Source organism: Hylobates moloch, unplaced genomic scaffold, assembly GCF_009828535.3.
Source record: "Hylobates moloch isolate HMO894 unplaced genomic scaffold, HMol_V3 SCAFFOLD_15, whole genome shotgun sequence".
In the NCBI taxonomy this organism is placed as follows: Eukaryota; Metazoa; Chordata; class Mammalia; order Primates; family Hylobatidae; genus Hylobates; species Hylobates moloch.
The window spans coordinates 94224796-94247904 of record NW_026652290.1 but is presented as its reverse complement, the minus strand read 5'-3'; the positions used below and the strand labels follow the sequence as shown (position 1 = coordinate 94247904).

Below are 23109 nucleotides of genomic sequence, written 5' to 3'. Positions count from 1 at the left end.
GCCTGCTCTCCAGGCTGCCCCTCGCCGAGGGCTGTGCCCCCGACCTGTCCTCCGTCTTGGTGGGGCTGGGACTGTATTTTCCATCCTCTGCAGTGGGCTGGTTTCCCGCGTGCACTGAGGCCCCTCTGCTTGGCTGCCCCTGGCTGCCCCGTGCAGCTGAGCCGTGAGCGGGCCTGTGCGCCCCTGTCCCGCTGGCTGGAGCTCAGGATGCTCAAGCTGTTCTGGGGAATAATGCTGCTGCAAACATAGGACGAGCAGCTGCCCCTCTGCGCACGTGGCCTTCGGACACATGTGAGGGCCGCTCTAGCTTGGGTGCTCACTGCGGGCGATTCCATCCTCCAGGGGACACTGGGGGATGTCTGGGGACATTCATGACTCGGGCGCTCCTGGCGTGGAGTGGATGGAGGCTTGGAGTGCTGATCAGCACTCTGCAGGGCCCAGGACAGCCCCACCCCAGAGAGTGATCCGACCCCAAATGGCAGCTTTGGCAAGAGGGGTGTGCCTGGCCACAGAGGTGCTGGGCCAGATGCAGATGAGTGCCCTGTTCATCCCTCTGAGCGCCGTGTGGCTCCTCCCATGCTGCTTTCCCTGCCCCAGTGGTACTGGGGGCACTTGACTTTTCTCTTTTTAATACGGAGTCTCATTCTGTCACCCACGCTGGAGTGCAGTGGCGAGATCCCGGCTCACTGCAACCTCCACCTCCCGGGTTCAAACGATTCTGTTGCCTCAGCCTCTTGAGTATTAGGGATTATGCGCCTCGACCACCATGCCTGGCTAATTTTTAAATTTATTTTTAATTTTTTTATGTTTTTGAGACGGAGTCTCACTCTGTCGCCCAGGCTGGAGTGTAGTGGTGCGATCTCAGCTCACCGTAAGCTCCACCTCCCGGGTTCACGCCATTCTCCTGTCTCAGCCTCCCGAGTAGCTGGGACTACAGGTGCCCGCCACAAATGCCTGGCTAATTTTTTGTATTTGTAGTAGAGATGGGGTTTCACCGTGTTAGCCAGGATGGTCTCGACCTCCTGACCTCGTGATCCACCCACCTCGGCCTCCCAAAGTGCTGGGATTACAGGCATGAGCCACCGTGCCCGGCCAATTTTTGTATTTTTGGTAGAGATGGGGTTTGGCGATGTTGCCCAGGCTAGTCTCGAACTCCTGGCCTCAAGTGATCTGCCCAGTTACAGAGTAACCATGTGCCAACCCTTTTTTTTTTTTTTTGGAGGGTCTGTCTGTCGCCAGGTGAGTGCAGTGGGCAATCGCAGTTCTAGGTTCACAGCAAAATTGAGCAGAAGGTACGGAGTGCCCATAGACCCCCTGCCCCAACAGGCATAGCCACCCCCACTGTCAGCCTCTCCCACAGAGCGGTGCATTGGTTACAGTCGATGGCCTGATGGCCCTCTGTGGAGTCATCTTCATCTCTCAGAGTCCACAGTCTACACCAAGGCTTGCCCTTGGTGTTTTTTTTTGTTTTTTGTTTTTTGTTTTTTTTTTTGAGATAGTGTCTCACTCTGTCGCCTAGGCTGGAGTATAGTGGCGTGGTCTCGGCTCACTGCAACCTCTGCCTCCCGGGTTCAAGTGATTCTCCTGCCTCAGCCTCCTGAGTAGCTGGGACTACAGGTGCGTGCCACCACGCCTGGGCAATTTTTGTATTTTTAGTAGAGATGGGGTTTCACCATGCTGGTCAGGCTGGTCTCGAACTCCTAACCTCAAGTGATCCGCCCGCCTTGGCCTCCCAGAGTGTTGAGATGATGGGTGTGAGCCACTGCGCCTGGCCTGCTTCATGTTTTAAATAACGGCTTTATTATGTCCCTGCAGTTCACCCAGTTAAAGTGCACAGTTCAGGCATATTCATAGTTGTGTAATCATCACTGAAGTCTATTTTAGAACATTTTGTCACCTTGAAAGGAAACCGTGAACCCTGTCCCAGCTACTACTTCCTTTTTCTGCATTTCTTCCCGCAGCCCCTGGCACCCTTAAATCCCCTTCCTGCCTCTGTGGCTTGGCTTGTCCTGGAAATTTCATAGAAATGGAATCATGCACTGCGCAGCCTTCTGTGTCTGGTGTTTCTCACTGAGTGTGACGTCCTCAAGGTGCATCCACACTGTGGCCTGGGTCACAGCCTTGCTCCTTTTCATGGCTGAGTCGTATTTTATTTTGTCTTATATTTTATTTTATATTTTAAGACAGTCTTGCTCTATTGCCCAGGCTGGAGTGCAATGGCACAATCTCTACTTACTGCAACCTCCGCCTCCCAGGTTCAAGCAATTCTCCTGCCTCAGCCTCTGGAGTAGCTGGGATTACAGGCGCCTGCCACCATGCCCAGTTAATTTTTGTATTTTTAGTAGAGACTGGGTTTCACCATGTTGACCAAGGTGGTCTCGAACTCCTGACTTCAGGTGATCTGCCCTCCTTGGCCTCCCAAAGTGCTGCGATGACAGGCATGAGCCACCGCACCCGGCCTGAGTCATATTTTAACACATGGATGGCCACATTGTGTTGATCCTCTCACTTGTTTTCTTTTCTTTTCTTTCTTTTTTTTTTTTTTTTTTTGAGATGGAGTTTTGCTGTTTTTGCCCAGGTTGGAGTGCAGTGGTGTGATCTCGGCTCACTGCAACCTCCGCCTCCCGGGTTCAAGCAATTGTCCTTTCTCAGCCTCCCGAGTAGCTGGGATTACAGGCGCCTGCCACTATGCCTGGCCAATTTTGTATTTTTAGTAGAGACAGGTTTCACCATGTTGGCCACGCTGGTCTTGAACTCCTGACCTCGTGATCTGCCTTCCTTGGTCTCCCAAAGTGCTAGGATTACAGGTGTGAGCCACCGCACCCGGCCTCAATCCCCTCACCTGTTGATGGACACCTGGGTTGCTTCCACCCTCAGGCTGTTGTCAGTGATGCTGTGTGAACCTGCGTGTACAGGTTGAAGTCCCTCTTCCTCGCCATCCGTGCCACCTCTCTCCGAAGCCAGCTCCTCTGTGCTGGAGAGCTGGCCCTGAGCCTCCTCCTGGCTCCCAGGCTGCTCCCAGCATGTCAGAGGCACTCAGTGATGGTTGGGAGAACCGAGGGGCTGAAGCAGGTATTGGTGGGCCCTCGATGTCCATGGTGGGTTTCGGAGCAGCCCTTGAAACCCTTGTAGCTGTAGGTGGGTGTGTACATGTTCAAACGGGTTTTTCTGATCCTGGTGGATCGCTTGCTTGAGCCCCAGAGTTCAAAACCAGCCTGGGCAAAGCAGCAAGACCTCATCTCTAAAAAAAAATTAGCTGGGCATGGGTGATGTGTGTCTGTGGTCCCAGCTACTCAGGAGCCTGAGGCAGGAGGATCGCTTGAGCCCGGGGTTCGAGGCTGCAGTGAGCTACGATTGCACCACTGCCCTCCATCCTTGGCAACAGAGTGAGATCCTTTCTAAAAAAAAAAAAAAAAAAAGGCCGGGCGCAGTGGCTCACGCCTGTAATCCCAGCACTTTGGGAGGTCGAGGCGGGCGGATCACGAGGTCAGGAGATCGAGACCATCCTGGCTAACATGGTGAAACTCCACCTCTACTAAAAATACAAAAAATTAGCTGGGTGTGGTGGCGGGTGCCTGTAATCCCAGCTACTTGGGAGGCTGAGGCAGGAGAATGGCGAACCTGGGAGGCAGAGCTTGCAGTGAGCCGAGATTGTGCTACTGCACTCCAGCCTGGACGACAGAGCAAGACTCCGTCTCAAAAAAACAAACAAAAAAAACAGGCCGGGTACTGTGGTTCATGCTGTAATCCCAGCTGTTTGGGAGGCTGAGGTGGGTGGATCCCTTCAGCTCAGGAGTTCAAAACCAGCCTGGCCAACATGGCGAGACCCTGTCTCTATTAAAAAATACAAAAATTAGCCGGGTGGGATGGCTCATGCCTGTAGTCCCAAGCTACTCAGGAGGCTGAGGCACAAGAATCACTTGAACCTGGGAGGCGGAGATTGCAATGAGCTGAGATGGCACCACTACACTCTACCCTGGGCGACAGAGTGAGACTCCATCTCAAAAAAAAAATTTTTTTTTCTGGAAAAGATGAGTCAGGCTTTATCAGGTTCTTAGTTTATGGTGAACAAAGAAAGAAAGCCTGCAGAGAAGGGCCTTGGCCTTCACTGTGACCCCCATACTGTTTGCATTTGAACAGCCGTCAGGCCTTGAATCCCCAAGGGGCGGAAGGAGGAAGAGCTGACATTCTATGTATGTCTCTCTCCTCCCTTTTCCTAAGGACGCTCCTGAACCAGGGCATTTCTGCCTCTAGGGGACACATGGTGATATCTGGGGGACATCATTCATTGTCATGACTGGTAGAGGCCAGGGCTGCTGCAGTGCCTCTGCAGTGCCCAGGACGGCCCCACTGTCCAGTGCCCAGAGCAGGAGACCCAGCCCATCCCAGAGTGGGTCAGCCCTAATGTCAGCCATGCTGAGGTTGAGAAACCTGTGTTAATTACATGGAAACCAACCGAGTCCAATCCTGCTCACACCAGGCACGGGATAAACTCCCGACGGTGCAGACGTGGAAACCAGGAGGACCCCCAGCTCCTGGGATTCACCTCCTCTCTCTCTCCCCACTCAGTGTGTGGATTTTAATGTGTGCAGCCTCCTGGGACCTCAGTAGGGCAGAGCATCATGGGATAAGGAGTCTCTTGGGGGCATCACCAGGGGGTCTCGCCCAGGGTGATTTCACACCCCCTCACCCCATACTGGATGATGTCTGGGGACATTTGTGGTTGTCACAACTATGGGATGTTCCTGGCATGGAGTAGGTGGAGGTCAGAGATGCTGCTCAGCACCCTGCAGTGCCCAGGAAGGCTCCACCCCAGAGAATGATCCAGGACCTGGCCCCAATGTCCGCAGTGCCAGGGAAGAGGAACTTGTTGCCCTGGGGGCATCTAGATGGCAGACCATCAGGAGGGGGGTCCTAGATGGCAAACCACCGGGAGGGGGTCCCTGTTGGGTATTGGTAGAGTGTGGAGGGGCGGCTTCTGACAAAATGCCTCGGCTTCTCCAGCCGCCAGATCCAGCTCAGGTGCTGAGCTCCTCGTCGCACACCTGCTGAGTCAGGTGACCTGGGGGGGCAGGCTGTGGAGCCGGGCTGGGGACGGACCCCAGGGGATGAGGGCATCAGGATAAAAGCGCACAAAGGGCGGGTGGAGCTGAGGGTCGGAGGAGGTGCCCTGGCAGGCGAGACTGGCACTGGAGCCTTACCCAGGAAGCTCATGGATGCTGGCATGTGCCTCTTGCTGTTCAGATGGGACAGGGTCTCTCCGTCTTGGCACTGGACAGTGGGACCTTCCTGGGCACTGCAGGGTGCCGAGCAGCGTGCCTGGCCTCCACCCACTCCATGCTAGGAGCTTCTCCCAGTGGCGACAACCACAAATGTCCCAGACATGGCCCAGCATACCTCGGGATCTGAATCATGTTTGGTTGAGAACCAGTGACAGAGGTGACACATGTTCACTGTCACAAAAGCTGCTGTAAACACTAAGTATTAGGAAAAACTCCTGAGACCCCCATGTGTGCGTGGTGCCCCGTGATGATGATTTGTGCTTCTGGGTGCGTCCTGCATGCAGTGCCAAAAGCCCTCGCTAGAGGGGCCTGAGACCCTGAGGGAAGGGACTGGGGTGCCGCTTGTGAGCGGGACAGCCCCCTGGCATGGCCCAGGTATCATGGCCCTTTACTCTGATGCAGATTGCCCCCCCACGAGGGCTGGGACACAGTGTTTGGTTCACAACTGGTGCCCACAGACACCCACTTGGCATTTGGTGGCTGAACAGCGTCTGCCTCTGGTGTCCCTGCAGATGGAGGACGGCCATACCCTCTTTGACTATGAGGTCCGCCTGAATGACACCATCCAGCTCCTGGTCCGCCAGAGCCTCGTGCTCCCCCACAGCGCCAAGGAGCGGGACTCCGAGCTCTCTGACACCGACTCCGGCTGCTGCCTGGGCCAGAGTGAGTCAGACAAGTCCTCCACCCACGGCGAGGCGGCCGCTGAGACTGACAGCAGGCCAGCCGACGAGGACATGTGGGATGAGACGGAGTTGGGGCTGTACAAGGTGAGCCTCCTCTCTGCAGCTGCTGTGGGGTTGGACGTTCTCCCTACCATTCTGGTCTTTGCATACCCAGGGCTCACGGGATGGGCTTCCCACGCCCCTCTCCAGCTCTGGCTGGGCAGAAATGGCCAAGGGGTGGTTTCCTGCACGTTCCTTGAGGGGAACACGGTACCCTGGGATTCCTTTGTGGACCTCTAGAGCAGAGTCCTGTGTGGCGGCCTGCAGATGTCTTCGTGAAGCTTGCAGTGGCTGTGACGTTTCTGAACTTGCTGCCACCATGTAAGATCAGGAAATGTCACAGAAAGATCTGGGTTTCCAGCTCTTTTCTTTTTTCTTTTTTTGGCAGGGTCTCACTTTGTTGCCCCGCCTGGGGTGCAGTGGTATGATCACAGCTCACTGCAGCCTCGAACTCCTGGGCTCAAGTGATCCTCCCACCTCAGCCTCCTGAGTAGCTGATGTTATAGGCATGTGCAACCACGCCCAGCTAATTTTATTTTATTTTATTTTTTTTTTAATACATGGTCTCATTCTGTCGCCCAGGCTGGAGTACAGTGGTGCCATCTTGGCTCACTGCAACCTCCACCTCCCGGGTTCAAGCAGTTCTCGTGCCTCAGCCTCCTGAGTAGCTGGGATTACTGGCATGTGCCACCACACCTGGCTAATTTTTGTATTTTTTGTAGAGACAGGATTTCGCTATGTTGGCCAGGCTAGTCTCAAACTCCTGGCCTCAAGTGATCCTCCCGCCTCAGCCTCCCAAAGTGCTGGAATTATAGGTGTGAGCCACCGCGCCCAGTCTGTTTTATTTTTTAGTAGACACAGGGTCTTACCATGTTGCCCAGGCTAGTCCTGAATTCTGGGGCTCAAGCGATCCACCTGCCTCGGCCTCCCAAAGTGCTAGGATTCCGGGTGTGAGCCACGACGCCTTGCCTGGATTTCCAGCTTCTCTTGACAAATGGGCAGCTCTGCTCTCTCAGGGCCTCCCAGCAGCTGTGGCTGAAGCAGAGCCGCAGGGGCCTTTAAGACAGTCCATGCCCCCTGACCCTGCATCCCCGTCACCCCTGCTGGGGCTGGTTTCTCATGGGCAGTGGTTCCCAGCTGGGGAGGAGAAACCTCGCCGTGGGCATTCGAGTTTGCGCCCTGGTTCCAGAGCATCCCAGTGTCCGAGAACCAAGGTGGTCTTCCATCAGTTTTCCTCACCCCGTTGGGATGCCAGAGTTCCCTCATTCCTCACAGGTCAATGAGTACGTCGATGCTCGGGACACGAACATGGGGGCGTGGTTTGAGGCGCAGGTGGTCAGGGTGACGCGGAGGGCCCCCTCCCGGGACGAGCCCTGCAGCTCCACGTCCAGCCCGGCGCTGGAGGAGGACGTCATTTACCACGTGAAATACGATGAGTGAGTCACGGCAGGTGGGCGGGCCTGGGTACTCAGGCTGTGTGATGCTCGTCCTTGGCTGCAGGTGTTCAGGCCAGAGCGTGGCACTGTCTCGAGATGGCGATCAGGATCTGGGGTCCCACCCTCGAATTCCTAACAGCATACAAGGCTGCCCACTCGGGGACTAGCTTGGGGACCCGAAGCCGGCTGCCCCCTCCTGTGTCTCCGCGGAGGGTTCCTCTCTGCTCAGCCGCTGAAACTGCTACCCCATCCGTTTTTCTGTTTTATTCCATCTTCCGGGTTTGTCATCTCTCCCTCATCCCCACCCCTAACGTCAGTCTCCCGTCCTTGCACGACTGTTTACTGGGCACTTCCTACCTGCCAAGCATGGGGTCCACACACCAGGGGACACAGATGGTGGCTGCGTCTGTCCGTGCTGCCATCGTGAGATTTCACAGACGGCATGGCCTAAACACGGACGTTGGTTGACTTGCTCACTGCAACCTCCACCTCCCAGGTTCAAGCGATTCTCCTGCCTCAGCCTCCTGAGTAGCTGGGACTACAGGTGCCTGCCACCACACCTGGCTAATTTTTGTATTTGTATTTTATTTTATTTTTATTTTTTATTTTTTTGAGACAGAGTCTTACTCTGTTGCCCAGGCTGGAGTGCAGTGGTGTGGTCTTGGCTCACTGCAACCTCCGCCTCCCAGGTTCAAGCGATTCTCCTGCCTCAGCCTCCCGAGTAGCTGTGATTACAGGTGTGTGGCCACCATGCCTGGCTAATTTTTGTATTTTTAGTAGAGATGGGGTTTCACTGTGTAGGTGAGGCTGGTCTCAAACTTCTGACCTGGTGATCCGCCCGCCTCAGCCTCCCAGAGTGCTGGGATTACAGGTGTGAGCCGCCGCACCCAGGTTATTTTATTTTTTTGAGACAGTCTCATTCTGTCCCCCAGGCTAGTGCGATCTCGGCTCACTGCACCCTCCGCCTCCCGGGTTCAAACGATTCTCTTGCCTCAGCCTCCCAAGTAGCTGGGACTACAGGCGTGCACCACTGCGCCCGGCTAGTTTTTGTTTTTGTTTTGTTTTTGAGACAGAGTTTCACTCTCGTTGCCCAGGCTGGAGTCAATGGTGTGATCTCAGCTCACCGCGACCTCCGCCTCCCGGGTTCAAGCAATTCTCCTGCCTCAGCCTCCCGAGTAGCTGGGATTACAGGCATGTGCCACCACGCCTGGCTAATTTTGTATTTTTAGTAGAGATGGGGTTTCTCCATGTTGGCTGCTCTCCAACTTCCGACCTCAGATGATCTGCCCGCCTCAGCCTCCCAAAGTGCTGGGATTACAGGCGTGAGCCACCGTGCCCGGCCATGCCTGGCTAATTTTTGTATTTTTAGTAGAGGTGGGGTTTCACTGTGTTGGTCAGGCTGGTCTTGAACTCCTGACCTCAGGTGATCTTCCCTCCTCGGCCTCCCAAAATGCTGGGATTACAGGAGTGGGCCACCTTACCCGGCCTCTTGTTCTGAAGACACCAGTCCTTTTGGATTGGGGCCCACCCTACTGCAGTGTGATCTCATCTGAACATGATTTCATCTGCAAAGGTTCTATCTACAAAGACCCTGTTTCCAAAAACGATCCTATTCGTGGGTACTGGGGATCAGCCTTCGAACATTTCTTTCTGCAGGGGACAGGGGCAACCCATAACAATTCTGTACCTGGAATGTGCCTTAATACACCTGCGTGTTCTCAACACCAGCAAATAAGCCTTTTGGGAGAGGCCTCTGCACACTGTCGGGAGGGACGGTCTCCACCTCGGCTCGTTTCTCATTGAGGGAACGAGGGTTGGTCTTACCATGGGGTCTAAGGCCGGGGCTTTCCTCCCAGCTACCCGGAGAATGGCGTGGTCCAGATGAACTCCAGGGACGTCCGAGCGCGCGCCCGCACCATCATCAAGTGGCAGGACCTGGAGGTGGGCCAGGTGGTCATGCTCAACTACAACCCCGACAACCCCAAGGAGCGGGGCTTCTGGTACGACGCGGAGATCTCCAGGAAGCGCGAGACCAGGACGGCGCGGGAACTCTACGCCAACGTGGTGCTGGGGTGAGCCTCGTGTCCTAGGGCGAGTCCTCCCTCTCTCCTTTCCTCCCCTCCCGGCCGCCCAGCCCCTCCGGCCCCCGGACTGGCTTTGAAGCCGTCCAGCCAGCGCTGTGTGTGCGAGGCCCTTAGCCTCCGGCCTGGCGTTCCTGCCTCCCCTCTAGGGTCTGCTCCTGCCCACTGCTAAGCATCTTTCTAAGACCGACCACCTTGTGCCCCTGAGTGCCTCTGCCCAGGGAACCGTCTCTGACCCCCAGGCCCTGACAGGCAGAGTTGTCAAGCTTCCTCTTTCTCGTGGTGTGTTTTTTTTTTTTTTTTTGAAGACGGAGTCTCGCTCTGTCGCTCAGGCTGGAGTGCAGTGGTGCGATCTCGGCTCACTGCAAGCTCTGCCTCCTGGGTTCACGCCATTCTCCTGCCTCAGCCTCCTGATTAGCTGGGACTACAGGCATCCACCACCACACCTGGCTAATTTTTTTGTATTTTTAGTAGAGACGGGGTTTCACTGTTAACCAGGATGGTCTTGATTTCCTGACCTCGTGATCTGCCTGCCTCGGCCTCCCAAAATGCTGGGATTACAGGCAGTGAGCCACCGTGCCTGGCCTCAAGCTTCCTTTTTCTCTTTTGTTTGTTTCAAATTTGGTGAATAGGTCCCATTCACAGGGTCAAAATTCAGAAAGCACCCAAGACCACACATGAAGGTTCTCCCTCCTCTGCCTGGTCACCCAGTTTCCTTTTTTTGGTGACATCACTGTTACCAACTTTCCAGGGACATTCTGTTCATAAACATACACGCCAAACCACACTGCTTAGGAGTTGGCAAACTGCAGTCCACAGGCCTGCTGTGGTCCGCTGCCTGCTTTGACAAATAGTTTTATTGGGACACAGTCACACCCATTTTTATCTTATTACCTGCTTTTGTGTTATAAGAGCAGAGTTGTGTAGTTGCAACAGAGACTGTGTGGCCTACAAAGCTGAAAATCCTTCCTGTCTGGCCCTTTGCAGAAACATTTTGCAAAGCCTGTTCTTTCTCCCTTACCTCTTTGTGTGTATGTGTGTGTGATAAAATATATGTAACAGAAAATTTACCTTTTTTTTTTTTTTTTTTTTAAAGACAGAGTCTTCCTCTGTCACCCCGTCTGGGGTATAGTGGCATGATCTTGGCTCACTGCAGCCTCCGCCTCCCTGGTTCATGTGATTCTCCTGCCTCAGCCTCCCAAGTAGCTCGGATTACAGGCGCCCGCCACCACGCCTGGCTAATTTCTGTGTATATATATATATTTTTTAGTAGAGTCTGGGTTTCACCATGTTGTCCAGGCTGGTCTCGAACTCCTGACTTCAAGTGATTCGCCCGCCTCAGCCTCCCACAGTGCTGGGATTACAGACATGAGCCACTGCGTCCGGCCGAAAAGTTACCATTGGAACCATGTTTAAGTGCACAGTTCAGTGGCATTAAACGCATTTACGTTGTTAATGCAGCCATCTCCAGCACTTTATCCTCTTCCCAAACTGAAACTCTGACTCTATGAAACACTCACTCCCCAGCCCCTGACACCTCTGCATCCTACTTTCCATCTCTGTGAATCTGACGACGTGGGGGACCTCCTAGGAATGGGATCACACAGGGTTTGTCCTTTTGCATCTGTTCACTGACATTACTGAGCGTGATGTCCTTGAGGTGCATCAGGCTGTAGCCTGGTCGGAATTTCCTTCCTTTTTGTGGCCGAATGATATAGTACATGACATGTTGTCTATAAGCACGAGCATCTTGGCAACGGCGTTCCAAGTACAGGTACAGCAAGCGTGCAGAGGTCCTGGGTCGGGACATTTGTGGTGCATCTGTGGCCCAGTAGGGAGGTCAGTGAGCTGCAGGGGATGGAGGGGAGTGGCTGGGGCTGTGGGAACCTCCTCACTGACTCTGGGCCTTCAGGGCATGGCTCGGGTGTGGTGTGGAATTGGTCTTTATTCAGTGCTAGGGGCAGTTCTGAATCTGAGATTTTCTGAGAAACTATCTGGATTGTTATATGGAATCTGATTTTTAAATGCTGGTGACTTTTTTTTTTTTTTTTTTTTGAGACAGTCTCGCTCTGTCGCCCAGGCTGGAATGCAGTGGCAGGATCTCTGCTTACTGCAACCTCCACCTCCCGGGTTCAAGGGATCCTCCTGCCTCAGCCTCCCGAGTAGCTGTGCCCACCACCAGCTAATTTTTGTATTTTTAGTGGAGACAGAGTTTCACCATGTTGGCCAGGCTGGTCTTGAACTCCTGACCTCAGGTGATCCACCCACCTCAGCCCCTCAAAGTGCTGGGATTACAGGCGTGAGCCACCGCGCCCGGCCTATCTGGTTTTATAAAGGGCAGTTCCCCTGCACACACTCCCTTGCCTGCCACCATGTAAGATGTGCCTGTGCTCCTCATTCACCTTCCACCATGATTATGAGGCCTTCCCTGCCATGCCGAACTGTGAGTCCATTAAACCTCTTTCCTTGCTAAATTACCCAGTCTTTATTATTTAGTGTGTCTTTATTAGCAACATGAGAACAGACTCGTACAACCCCTTCCAAGCTCTCGTCGTGGCTGATATAATCCACTTCTTTGTGGTTGAAGGATGGGGGCTTCATTTTTTTTTTAGCTTGGCTCCTGGAGGCCACCTGCGGTTCCCAGGGCCTTCCTGCAGTTCCTTGCCCCGTGGGCTCTTCTTATGTGGCTACTCATGTCAAGCCAGCAAGGGAGGTCTTCAGCTAGTCAGCTAGTAAGATTTAGAGCATTGTGTGATGCGTCATCGTCCCAGGAGTGACAGTCCATCAGCTCTGCTGTATTTTATGGCTTAGGTTTAAGTCACAGCCCTGTCCATACTTTTATGGGGAGAAATGCCTACAAATGCGTGGTTACCAGGAGGTGGGGGTTGCGGGGCCACCTTAGGCTCCATCCGCACCAGTTATACACCAGCTGCTGTCCGTTTACCCTGAGACGGATAACCTGCCCAGCCAGCACACAGGGGCTTCCGCCACCTCAGTCCCTTCCCTAGCAGAAGAAAACTGCTTTTCTGCACATTGACTGTCACAAGGAAGGGGCGTCACCAGGCAGGGAAATGAAGATACCTGGCCCAACACACCTTGGGGTGTTTGGGATTCTTTGATCCATTCACGCTTGTGTCTCGAGCCCTCTGGGGATGCAGGAGGCACAGCGGGAAAGGGAGCGGGTGCTCGGTCCAGGCGGCCTGGGGCAGACACTGCCCCTTACCAGCCCCAGGGGAGCTTCCAGGGACGCAGTGAGAGGGTCACAATGAGCCCAGTCGTGCCTCGCAGTAAGTCTGTGATATGTGCCCATCGTTAGCACCTTCGACTTTTATCATCTGCTGAGTCAGGCATCATACAAGATGAGACAGAGAAACACGGCTGCAGTCCCTGTCTTAGGAGGCACCCAGCCTGGTGCGGGAGACAGATCTGCAGATGACAGACCAGGGAGATGCGTGCTCTGAGACAACACGCGAGAGTGGGTGGCAGAGACGGCCGAGTGGGCTCTGGGATTGGGAGGCTCAGATAGGTGGCTGGGCCCCAGGTCCTGCTCTGGGCAGTGCTAGGAGCTACCAGCCTTTGCCAGGGCTGACTTCTAAATGCAAGCCCTCTACGCTGGTGTGTCTGCAGTGTGGGGGTCAATTCATTTATCATTCATTTTCATTAAATTTTACCTTGCGTCGTAGATTCACATGCGGTTATGATGTAGAGATGGCTAGGTGCAGTGGCTCACGCCTGTCGTCCCAGCACTTTGGGGGGCTGAGGTGGGAGGATCGCTTGAGCCTGGGAGGTCGAGGCTGCAGTGAGCCATGATCACACCACTGCCTTCCAGCCTACGCAACAGCAAGAGAGTCTGCAAAAAAAAAAAAAAAAAAAAAAAAAAAAAAAAAAAAAAAGCTGTGTACCCTTTATTCAGTTTCCCCCCGTGGTAACATCTTATGTTAATAAGCTATACTGTGTTATCACAACTGGGACATTGACATTGATACAGTCAAGAGTGAGTTTCCTCTCCACAAAATCCTTCTTGTTGCCCCTTTTATAGCCAAACCCATCTCCCCATCCCCACCTGGTCCCTGACCCCTGGCAAGCACTATTTTTTGTTGTTGTTGTTGGAGACGGAGCCTCGCTCTCTTTTGTTCTCTGTTCACACAATTTTGTAATTTCAAGGATTTTACAATTTCAACTTTGTAGTAAGGATGCCCGTTATATAAATGGAATCACACACTATGTAACCTTTTGGGATTGATTATTTTTTTCCCTACTCTCCATAATTACAGATTCATTGAAGTTACCGCATATCAGTAGCTCATTCCTTTTCATCCCTGAGTAGTAGTCTGTGGTATAGATGGGCCACCGTTTTTTTTTTTTTTTTTTTTTTTTTTCGACCTATTGGATATCTGAGCTGTTTCCAGGATTTTTTGCTGTTTAAGATTTATTTTTTTGAGACAGAGTCTTGCTCTGTTGCCCATGCTGGAGTGCAGTGATGTGATCTCGGCTCACTGCAACCTCTGCCTCCTGGATTCAAACGATTCTCCTGCCTCAGCCTCCGGAGTAGCTGGGATTACAGGTGCGTGCCAGCACAGCCAGCTTATTTTTGTATTTTTGGTAGAGGTGGGGTTTCTCCATGTTGGCCAGGCTGATCTTGAACTCCTGACCTCAGGTGATCCGCACGCCTTGGCCTCCCAAAGTGTTAGGATTACAGGCGTGAGCCACTTCGCCCGGCCAGTTTAGGATTTATTTGACTAAGTTATTAAGAAACAGTGGTCTGCAGTTCTCTTGTTTTGTATGGTCTTTGTTGGTTTGGTCAATAGCAGCCTTATAACGTGAGCTGGGAAATGTTTACTCCTTTTTCTGTTTTCTGGAAGAGACTGTGTAAAATTTATGTTAATTCCCCTTTAAAGGTTTGATAGAATTCTTTAATGAGACCATAGGCTGGGCGCAGTGGCTGATGCCTGTAATTTCAGCACTTTGAGAGGTGGAGGTGGGCGGATCACTTGAGGTTAGGAGTTTGAGAACAGCCTGGCCAACATGGTGTGAAATCCCCGTCTCTACTAAAAATACAAAAATTAGCTGGGCTTGGTGGTGTGCACCTGCAGTCCCAGCTACTTGGGAGGCTGAGGCAGGAGAATCGTTTGAACCTAGGAGGTGGAGGTTGCAGTGAGCTATGATCGTGCCATTGCACTCTAGCCTGGATGACAGAGCAAGACTCTGTCTCGGGGGGCGGGGGGAAGCTTTACTGAGGCCATGGAGATCTGGAGATGTCTTTGGGGGGAGCTTTTGTGAATTGAATTTCTTCTATGGTTGTGTGACTGTCTGGACTATCTGTTTCATCATGTTTGAGCTGAAGTACTTTCTGGGTTTTGGGGAATTAGCCAGTTTTTCTGAGCATAAAGTCATTTGTATTATTTCCTTATTCTCTGATGCCTGAAGGATCTAGTGCAATCCCTGTTTTATTCTTGGTGTTGGTAATTTATATGTTTTCTCTTTATTTTTGTCAGTCTTTGCCAATTTTATTTTTGAGGATCTTAGACCTTTCCCTCCCTGCTCATTTATTTGTACAGCAAGGATAAGACAGGTTTTTTGTTCGTTTGTTTGTTTGTTTTGCAACAAGGTCTCAGTCTGTTACCCATGCTGGAGTGCAGTGGCATGATCTCAGCTCACTGCAACCCCCAGCTCCCGGGTTCAAGCGATCCTGACCTCAGGTGATCCACCTGTCTCGGCCTCTCAAAGTGCTGGGACTACAGGCATGAGCCACTGCACCTGGCATAAGAAAGTTTTGTTTTGGTCAGGTTTTTTTTTTTTTTTTTTTGAGACGGAGTCTCGCTCTGTCGCCCAGGCTGGAGTGCAGTGGCGCAATCTCGACTCACTGCAAGCTCCGCCTCCCGGGTTCACGCCATTCTCCTGCCTCAGCCTCTCTGAGTAGCTGGGACTACAGGCGCCTGCCACCACGCCTGGCTAATTTTTTGTATTTTTAGTAGAGACGGGGTTTCACGGTAGTCTCGATCTCCTGACCTCGTGATCCGCCCGCCTTGGCCTCCCAAAGTGCTGGGATTACAAGCGTGAGCCACTACGCCCGGCCTTTTTTTTTTTTATTTTTTGAGATAAGGTCTTGCTGTGTTGCCCAGGCTGGAGTGCAGTGGCAAGCTGTCAGTTCACTGTAGCTCCAACCTCCTGGGTTCAAGCAATCCTCCCACCTCAGCCTCCCAAGTAGCTGGGACCATAGGTGTGCACCACTATGTCTGACTAATTATTTTTTTCTTTTTTGATGAGACAAAGTCTCGCTGTGTCACCCATGGTGGAGTGCAGTGGCACGGTCTTGGCTCACTGCAACCTCCGCCTCCCGGGTTCAAGCGATTCTCCTGCTTTAGCCTCCCGAGTAGCTGGGATTACAGGCGTGCACCACTGCACCTAGCTCATTTTTTTTGTATTTTTAGTAGAGACGGAGTTTCACCATCTTGGCCAGGCTGGTCTTGAACTCCTGACCTTAGATAATCCACCTGCCTCGGCCTCCCAAAGTGCTAGGATTACAGGCATGAGCCACTGCACCTGGCCTCTTTTTTTTTTAATTTTCAGTAGCAATTGGGGTCTGGCTAGATTGGTCTCGAACTTTTGAGTTCAAGTGATACTCCTACCTCAGCCTCCCAAAATGTGCTGGGATTATAGGTATGAGCCACTATACCCAGTCTTAGAATATGTTTTCCTTTCTGGGTTTTTTTTTTTTTTTTTTTTTTTTTTTTGAGACAGAGTCTTGCTGTCTCACCTAGGCTACAGTGCAGTGGTGCAATCATAGCTCACTGCAGCCTTGAACTCCTGGGCTGAAGCAATCCTTCTGCCTTAGCCTCCTTTTCCTTAACACTTAATTTGTTGAGGAATCCTGGTCATTTGTCCCAGGAGTTCCAAATGGCTCTATCCAGACTGTAGAGATGACCAGGAGATGTCACTTGCTGCGTGCATCTGTGCTACCTGTGAGCTGGTAGGTCAATGTGTTCCCACACTGTCCCATAGCCAAGAGCCACCTGTGCTGTGCTTGAAATGTGGCCAGGAGGAACTGGAATGTACTGTGAGCGTAAAATACACATGGGCTGCCGGGCGCAGTGGCTCACGCCTGTAATCCCAGCACTTTGGGAGACCAAGGCAGGCGGATCACAAGGTCAGGAGATCGAGACCATCCTGGCTAACACGGTGAAACCCCGTCTCTACTAAAAGTACAAAAAATTAGCTGGGCATGGTGGTGGGCGCCTGTAGTCCCAGCTACTCAGGAGGCCGAGGCAGGAGAATGGCGTGAACCCGGGAGGCAGAGCTTGCAATGAGCCAAGATCATGCCACTGCACTCCAGCCTGGGCAACAGAGCAAGACTGTCTCAAAAAAAAAAAAAAATACATACATATGGGCTTTCAGAGACCTGGTACAAAAGAATAATGTAAAGTAGCTCATTAATGACATTTTCATATTAATTCCATGTTGAAATAATCTTTTGTCTACACTGGGTTCTATGGAACATATTCCAGTTACTTCTACCTATGTTTACCTCTCAAATGTGCTTATTAGAAAATTTAGAATTACACACACAGCATGTGTTCAAATGCTGTTTCCCTCGGACGTTGCTGATGGAGATGTCGGATTATTGATCTCGGGGGATCAGTTTTATTCACAGGAGTTCTTGTATTTTGATGCAGGCCATTGGATCAAACGTTGCCTTTATGATTTTTTTTTTTTTTTTTTTTGAGACGGAGTCTTGCTCTGTCGCCCATGCTGGAGTGCAGTGGCGTGATCATCTCGGCTCACCACAACCTCCACTTCCCAGGTTTAAGCGATTCTCCTGCCTCAGCCTCCCGAGTAGCTGGGATTACAGGCACGCACCACCACGCCCAGCTAATTCTTGTATTCTTAGTAGAGACGGGGTTTCACTATGTTGGCCACGCTAGTCTCGAACTCCTGACCTTGTGACCCACCTACCTTGGCCTCCCAAAGTGCTGGGATTACAGGTGTGAGTCACGGTGCACAACTTGATTTTTTTTTTTTTTTTTTTTTTTTTTTTGATGAGACGGAGTCTCACTCTGTTGCCCAGGCTGGAGTGCAGTGGCGCAATCTTGGCTCACTTCAGCCTCTGCCTTCTGGGTTCAAGCAATTCTCCTGCCTCAGCCTCCTGGGTAGCTGGGATTACAGGTGCGCGCCACCATGCCCGGCTGATTTTTGCATTTTTAGTAGAGACAGGGTTTTACCATGTTGGCCAGGCTGGTCTCGAACTCCTGACCTCAGGTGATTGGCCTGCCTCAGTCTCCCAAAGTGTTGGAATTACATGTCTGAGCTACTATGCCCGGCCAAATTCTATGAGTCTTGCTTGTCAGTTCTTGTCGATTTGGCGCTCCTTATCCAAAGGTTCAAACTCATTCTCCCCAGTGCATCCTGCAATGAAACTCTGGTTTCCGTGTTTTTTTTTTTTTTTTTGAGACTGAGTCTTGTCCTTTCACCCAGGCTGGAGTGCAGTGGCACAGTCTTGGCTCACTGCAACCTCTGCCTCCCAGGTTCAATCGATTCTCCTGCCTCAGCCTCCCGAGTAGCTGGGATTACAGGCGTGCACCTCCAAGCTCAGCTAATTTTTGTATTTTCAGTGGAGACGGAGTTTCACCGTGTTGGCCAGGCTGGTCTCGAACTCCTGACCTCAGGTGATCCGCCCTCCTCGGCCTCCCAGTGTTGGTATTACAGGCATGAGCTACTGCGCCCTGCTCTGTTTCGTCTTGCTTCTGTGAGCGTAGCTTTGATTGCTAGGGGACGTAGCTGAGCTGTTGCCCCAGGCATCCTGAGAACCCGTGGTGTTCAAGTGCTGTGAGTAGATTTAGGGGCCTCGGCAGGCCAGAATGTTCCAGCTTCCTCATTCCTTGCAGGGATGATTCTCTGAACGACTGTCGGATCATCTTCGTGGACGAAGTCTTCAAGATTGAGCGGCCGGGTGAAGGGAGCCCCATGGTTGACAACCCCATGAGACGTGAGTTCTGAGCCAGCCTTTCCCCATCTTCCGCGGTGGGCATGGGGCGGGGGCTCTTGTCCCGTCTCTGGCTTGGCCGGGCCCCGCCGGAGCTGACCCTGCCGCCCCGTGCCCAGGGAAGAGCGGGCCGTCCTGCAAGCACTGCAAGGACGACGTGAACAGACTCTGCCGGGTCTGCGCCTGCCACCTGTGCGGGGGCCGGCAGGACCCCGACAAGCAGCTCATGTGCGATGAGTGTGACATGGCCTTCCACATCTACTGCCTCAACCCGCCCCTCAGCAGTGTTCCCAGTGAGGACGAGTGGTGAGTGTGGCCCTGCCTGCCGTGGGGAGACCAGAGCGCCCCCTAGAAATCCCCAGAGGGGCACTGAGGAGAGACAGGAGAGGGGCAGGCGGGGGGGTCACGCCTGCAATCCCAGTGCTTTGGGAGGCCAAGGCGGGAGGATCTCTTGAGCTCAGGAGTTCAAGAGCAGCCTGGGCAACGCAAGACCAGCCTAGGGGACGTAGAGACTCTGTTTCTTTCTTTCTTTTTTGTTTTTCTTGAGACGGAGTCTTTTTTTCTTTTTCTTTTTTTTTTTCTTTGAGACGGAGTCTCGCTGTCTCCCAGGCTGGAGTGCAGTGGCGCGATCTTGGCTCACTGCAAGCTCTTCTCCTGGGTTCAAGCGATTCTCCTGCCTCAGCCTCCCGAGTAGCTGGGACTACAGGCGCCCGCCACCACGCCCGGCTAATTTTTTGTATTTTTAGTAGAGACGGGGTTTCACCGTGTTAGCTAGGATATTCTTGATCCCCTGACCTCGTGATCTGTCTCGGCCTCCCAAATGCTGGGATTATAGGTGTGAGCCACCACGCCCAGCCTTGAGACAGAGTTTGGCTCCGTTGCCCAGGCTGGTGTGTAATGTAATGGCATGATCTTGGCTCACTGCAACCTCTGCCTCCCGGGTTCAAGCAATTCTCGTGCCTCAGCCTCCTGAGTAGCTGGGATTACAGGTGCATGCCACCACACCCAGCTAATTCTTGTATTTTTAATAGAGACGGGGTTTCACCATTTTGGCCAGGCTGGTCTCTTAACTCCTGACCTCAAGTGATCTGCCTGCCTCACCCTTCCAAAGTGCTGGGATTACAGGTGTAAGCCACCATGCCTGGCCTGGAGACCCCATTTCTACAAAAAATGTAAGAAAACTAGCTGGGCGTGGTGGTGCGTGCCTGTGGTCCCAGCCACTTGGGAGGCCGAGGTAGGAGGATCGGATCGCTGGAGCCCAGGAGGACGAGGGTGTAGTGAACTGTGATTGTGCCACTGCATTCCAGCCTGGGTCATGGGAGTGAGACCCTATTTCTTTAGAAAAGTAAAAATGCGGTCCGGCACAGTGGCTCATGCCTGTAATCCCAGCACTTTGGGAGGCTAAGGTGGGTGGATCACGAGGTCAGGAGATTGAGACTAGCCTGGCCAAGATGGTGAAACCCCATCTCTACTAAAAATACAAAAAAGTTAGCCAGGTGTGGTGCCACGTGCCTGTAATCCCAGCTACTCGGGAGGCTGAGGCAGGAGAATCGCTTGAACCTGGGAGGCGGAGGTTGCCGTGAGCTGAGATCGTGCCACTGCACTCAAGCCTGGCGACAGAGTGAGACTGGGTCTCAAAAACAAAAAAAAAGAGGGGGTGGTGAGGAAATCTTCCCATGTTCCTTGAGTGGGTGAGACCTGTGGCCAGCCAGGGAACAGAGCGCAGGGGGCTTCACAGCTTCTGTGAGAGGAGGTTTCGTAGCCACTGTGTTCCTGGTGCACATAATGACAATTATGGATGTGGATGGGGAGGTTGTGATGCTCTAGGCTGGGTCTGAGGACCTGCGTGTGTTAGTGGTCATTCCTCCAGCACAGAAGTGGGTGCTGTTGTTACCCTGCCCCCCCCCATGGTAGAGATGGGGAAACAGTCCATGGCAGTTTGAAGGCACCCATGGAATCTGCCCGTATATTTCCCACATCCCACGTTGCGTTCACTCTCACTGTTGGAATATCCGTGGAATTCTCCGTGGAAGGCCAACAGAGAACCTGCTTTCTTTTTTTTTTTTTTTTTGAGATGGAGTCTTGCTCTGTTCTCCAGGCTGGAGTGCAGTGGTGCAACCTTGGCTCACTGCAACCTCTGCCTCCTGGTTTCAAGCGATTCTCCTGCTTCAGCCTCCCAAGTAGCTGGGATTACAGGTGCCCACCACCATGCCTGGCTAATTTTTGTATTTTTAGTAGAGATGGGGTTTCACCATGTTGGCCAGGCTAGTCTTGAACTCCTGACCTCAGGTGATCTGCCCGCCTCGGCCTCCCAGAGTGCTGGGATTACAGGCGTGGGCCACCGTGCCCAGCTTAGTTCGAATGAATTTAAATGTAAACAGCCTTGTGTGCCAAGTGGCCTGCAGTGTGGACAGGGCAGGATGGTAGTGGTGCCAGGTGGGGAGAGCCGTGTCCGTGGTGCGTGGGCAGAGGGCACGTGTTGGCTGAGACGTCTGCCAGGCTGGGCGTGGGCAGTGACAATCCCGACCTCACAGGTATTGCCCTGAGTGCCGGAATGATGCCAGCGAGGTGGTGCTGGCGGGAGAGCGGCTGAGAGAGAGCAAGAAGAAGGCGAAGATGGCCTCGGCCACGTCGTCCTCGCAGCGGGACTGGGGCAAGGTGAGGCGGGTCCTCCCCATGCGCCCGCGGCCCCTCCCCGCCTGCCAGGGCTCACGCTGTTGTTCTTTGTGTCTGTGCCTGGGACAGGGCATGGCCTGTGTGGGCCGCACCAAGGAATGCACCATTGTCCCGTCCAATCACTACGGACCCATCCCGGGGATCCCCGTGGGCACCATGTGGCGGTTCCGAGTCCAGGTACCTGCAGCGTCCCGGGTCTCCAGGGGCCACGCGGGCTTGTCCTGCTTTTCTGGGGGCAGTTTCTGCGGCTTCAGCCAGCCCAGGGGTCAAGGTGGTTACCAGTGGTGCCTCGGCTGGCCGAGGAGGGGTGTGGAAAGCCTGCAGGTTTGGGTTCACTCCTTATTTTACCAGGGACCTGAAATGAATCCTTGGGGGCGGGGGCTGGTGCTCCTCTGCTCAGAGGCGCGTAAGGTTGTTCCCAAAGCTCCTGTCCCTGGGAAGGGGTGGCATCTGCTAAAAGGGACCTGTCTGAGCCTTAGTTGTGATCTGTCATTGGGGCAGCCCCCGCCTGTGACTGGGTGTTGACAGTGCTGGGTGCTGTCAGCTGTGGGCTGTGTGTCATGGCAGACGAGACACTTTGGCACTAGTGACATTGGAGCCAGATGGTTCTCTGGGGCGGGGCAGTCCTGGGCACTGCAGGGTGCTGAGCAGCATCCCTGGCCCCCACCAGCTTCGTGTCCCCCCAAGTCATGACAACCAGAAATGTCTCCAGACATGAGTGTCCCCTGGGAGGCAGGATTGCCCCTGGGTGAGGCCCACTGAGCTGGGTAGACCAGCTGGGCCTCATCGTGGAGTTCACGGGGCCAGGCATGCAGGGCTAGCAGCTCCTGGGGCAGCACTGCATCTCTACTGCTCAGAGCCAGCCAGGGCCCCATGCTCAGGCCAGGGCCTCTCGGAGCGTTTTCTGGAGTGAGTGGCAGGCTGCACCTCAACCGGCCCAATGAAGGCCGGCTTTTATATCATCACCTCATTTAGAACTCAGTCACCCCCACTTTTCTTTTTTTGAGATGGAGTCTTGCTCTGTTGCCCAGGCTGGAGTGCAGTGGTGCGGTCTCGGCTCACTACAACCTCCCTCTCCCGCGTTCAAGCAATTCTCCTGCCTCAGCCTCCCCAGTAGCTGGGATCATAGAGACATGCCACCACGTCCGGCCAATTTTTCTATTTTTAGTAGAGACGGGGTTTCACCTTGTTGGCCAGGCTGGTCTTGAACTCCTGACCTCAAGTGATCCACCCACCTTGGCCCCCAAAAGTGCTGGGATTACAGGTGCGAGCCACCATGCCCAGCCATCACCCCCACTTTCTAGAGGCCGAAGAGGAACATCAGAGATCAGCAGTGAGGCTGCCCCATGCACGCCTGATGGGGCTGGAATTCACACCAGCTGTTTTTGTTTTTTTTTTTTTTTCATGGTGCAGCTCAACTCCGGCCGTCTGTAGCCGAGCAGCACACGTAGTAGGTGACTCGCAGGCCTGACGAGTTTGGCGTAAAACTGAGGCTGCTGGCTCCTCGGGGTAGGGAGGAGGAGGGCGGTGGAGCTTCTCTGCAGCAGTCATTGCAGAGGACACCATGTATATCTTGGTGGCATCCTCAGGTCAGCGAGTCGGGTGTCCATCGGCCCCACGTGGCTGGCATCCATGGCCGGAGCAACGACGGAGCGTACTCCCTAGTCCTGGCGGGGGGCTACGAGGATGACGTGGTGAGTGTGTGTGGGGGAGGGGTGGGGGAGGGTTGCTCTAGTTTTTTGGATGGTGATAAAATACATAGAACAAAATTTCCCATCCTAGCCATTTATAAATGCTCAGTTCCCAGTGGCGTGAAGTATATTCCCATTGCTATGCAACCATCACCACCACCATTTCCAGAACTTTCTCATCTTCCCAAACTGAAACATTGTCTCCACAAAGCACTCACTCCCCACCCCCTCCCAGTCCCTG

General features: G+C 53.3%; 1 protein-coding gene across 4 annotated transcripts in view; it reads left to right on the top strand.

Annotated features, from left to right (window-relative positions):
- Nucleotides 1–23109, top strand: part of UHRF1 (ubiquitin like with PHD and ring finger domains 1) — a 52707-nt gene that overhangs the window by 13484 nt on the left and 16114 nt on the right. For all 4 annotated transcript variants that reach the window (XM_032178575.2, XM_032178576.2, XM_058428890.1 and 1 more), the window contains exons 3-10: nt 5795–6049; nt 7280–7440; nt 9297–9512; nt 18404–18504; nt 18621–18807; nt 21036–21159; nt 21247–21354; nt 22767–22871. In XM_032178575.2, the coding sequence (XP_032034466.2) occupies nt 5795–6049; nt 7280–7440; nt 9297–9512; nt 18404–18504; nt 18621–18807; nt 21036–21159; nt 21247–21354; nt 22767–22871 (1257 nt within the window). The remainder of the gene's footprint in view (nt 1–5794; nt 6050–7279; nt 7441–9296; nt 9513–18403; nt 18505–18620; nt 18808–21035; nt 21160–21246; nt 21355–22766; nt 22872–23109) is intronic.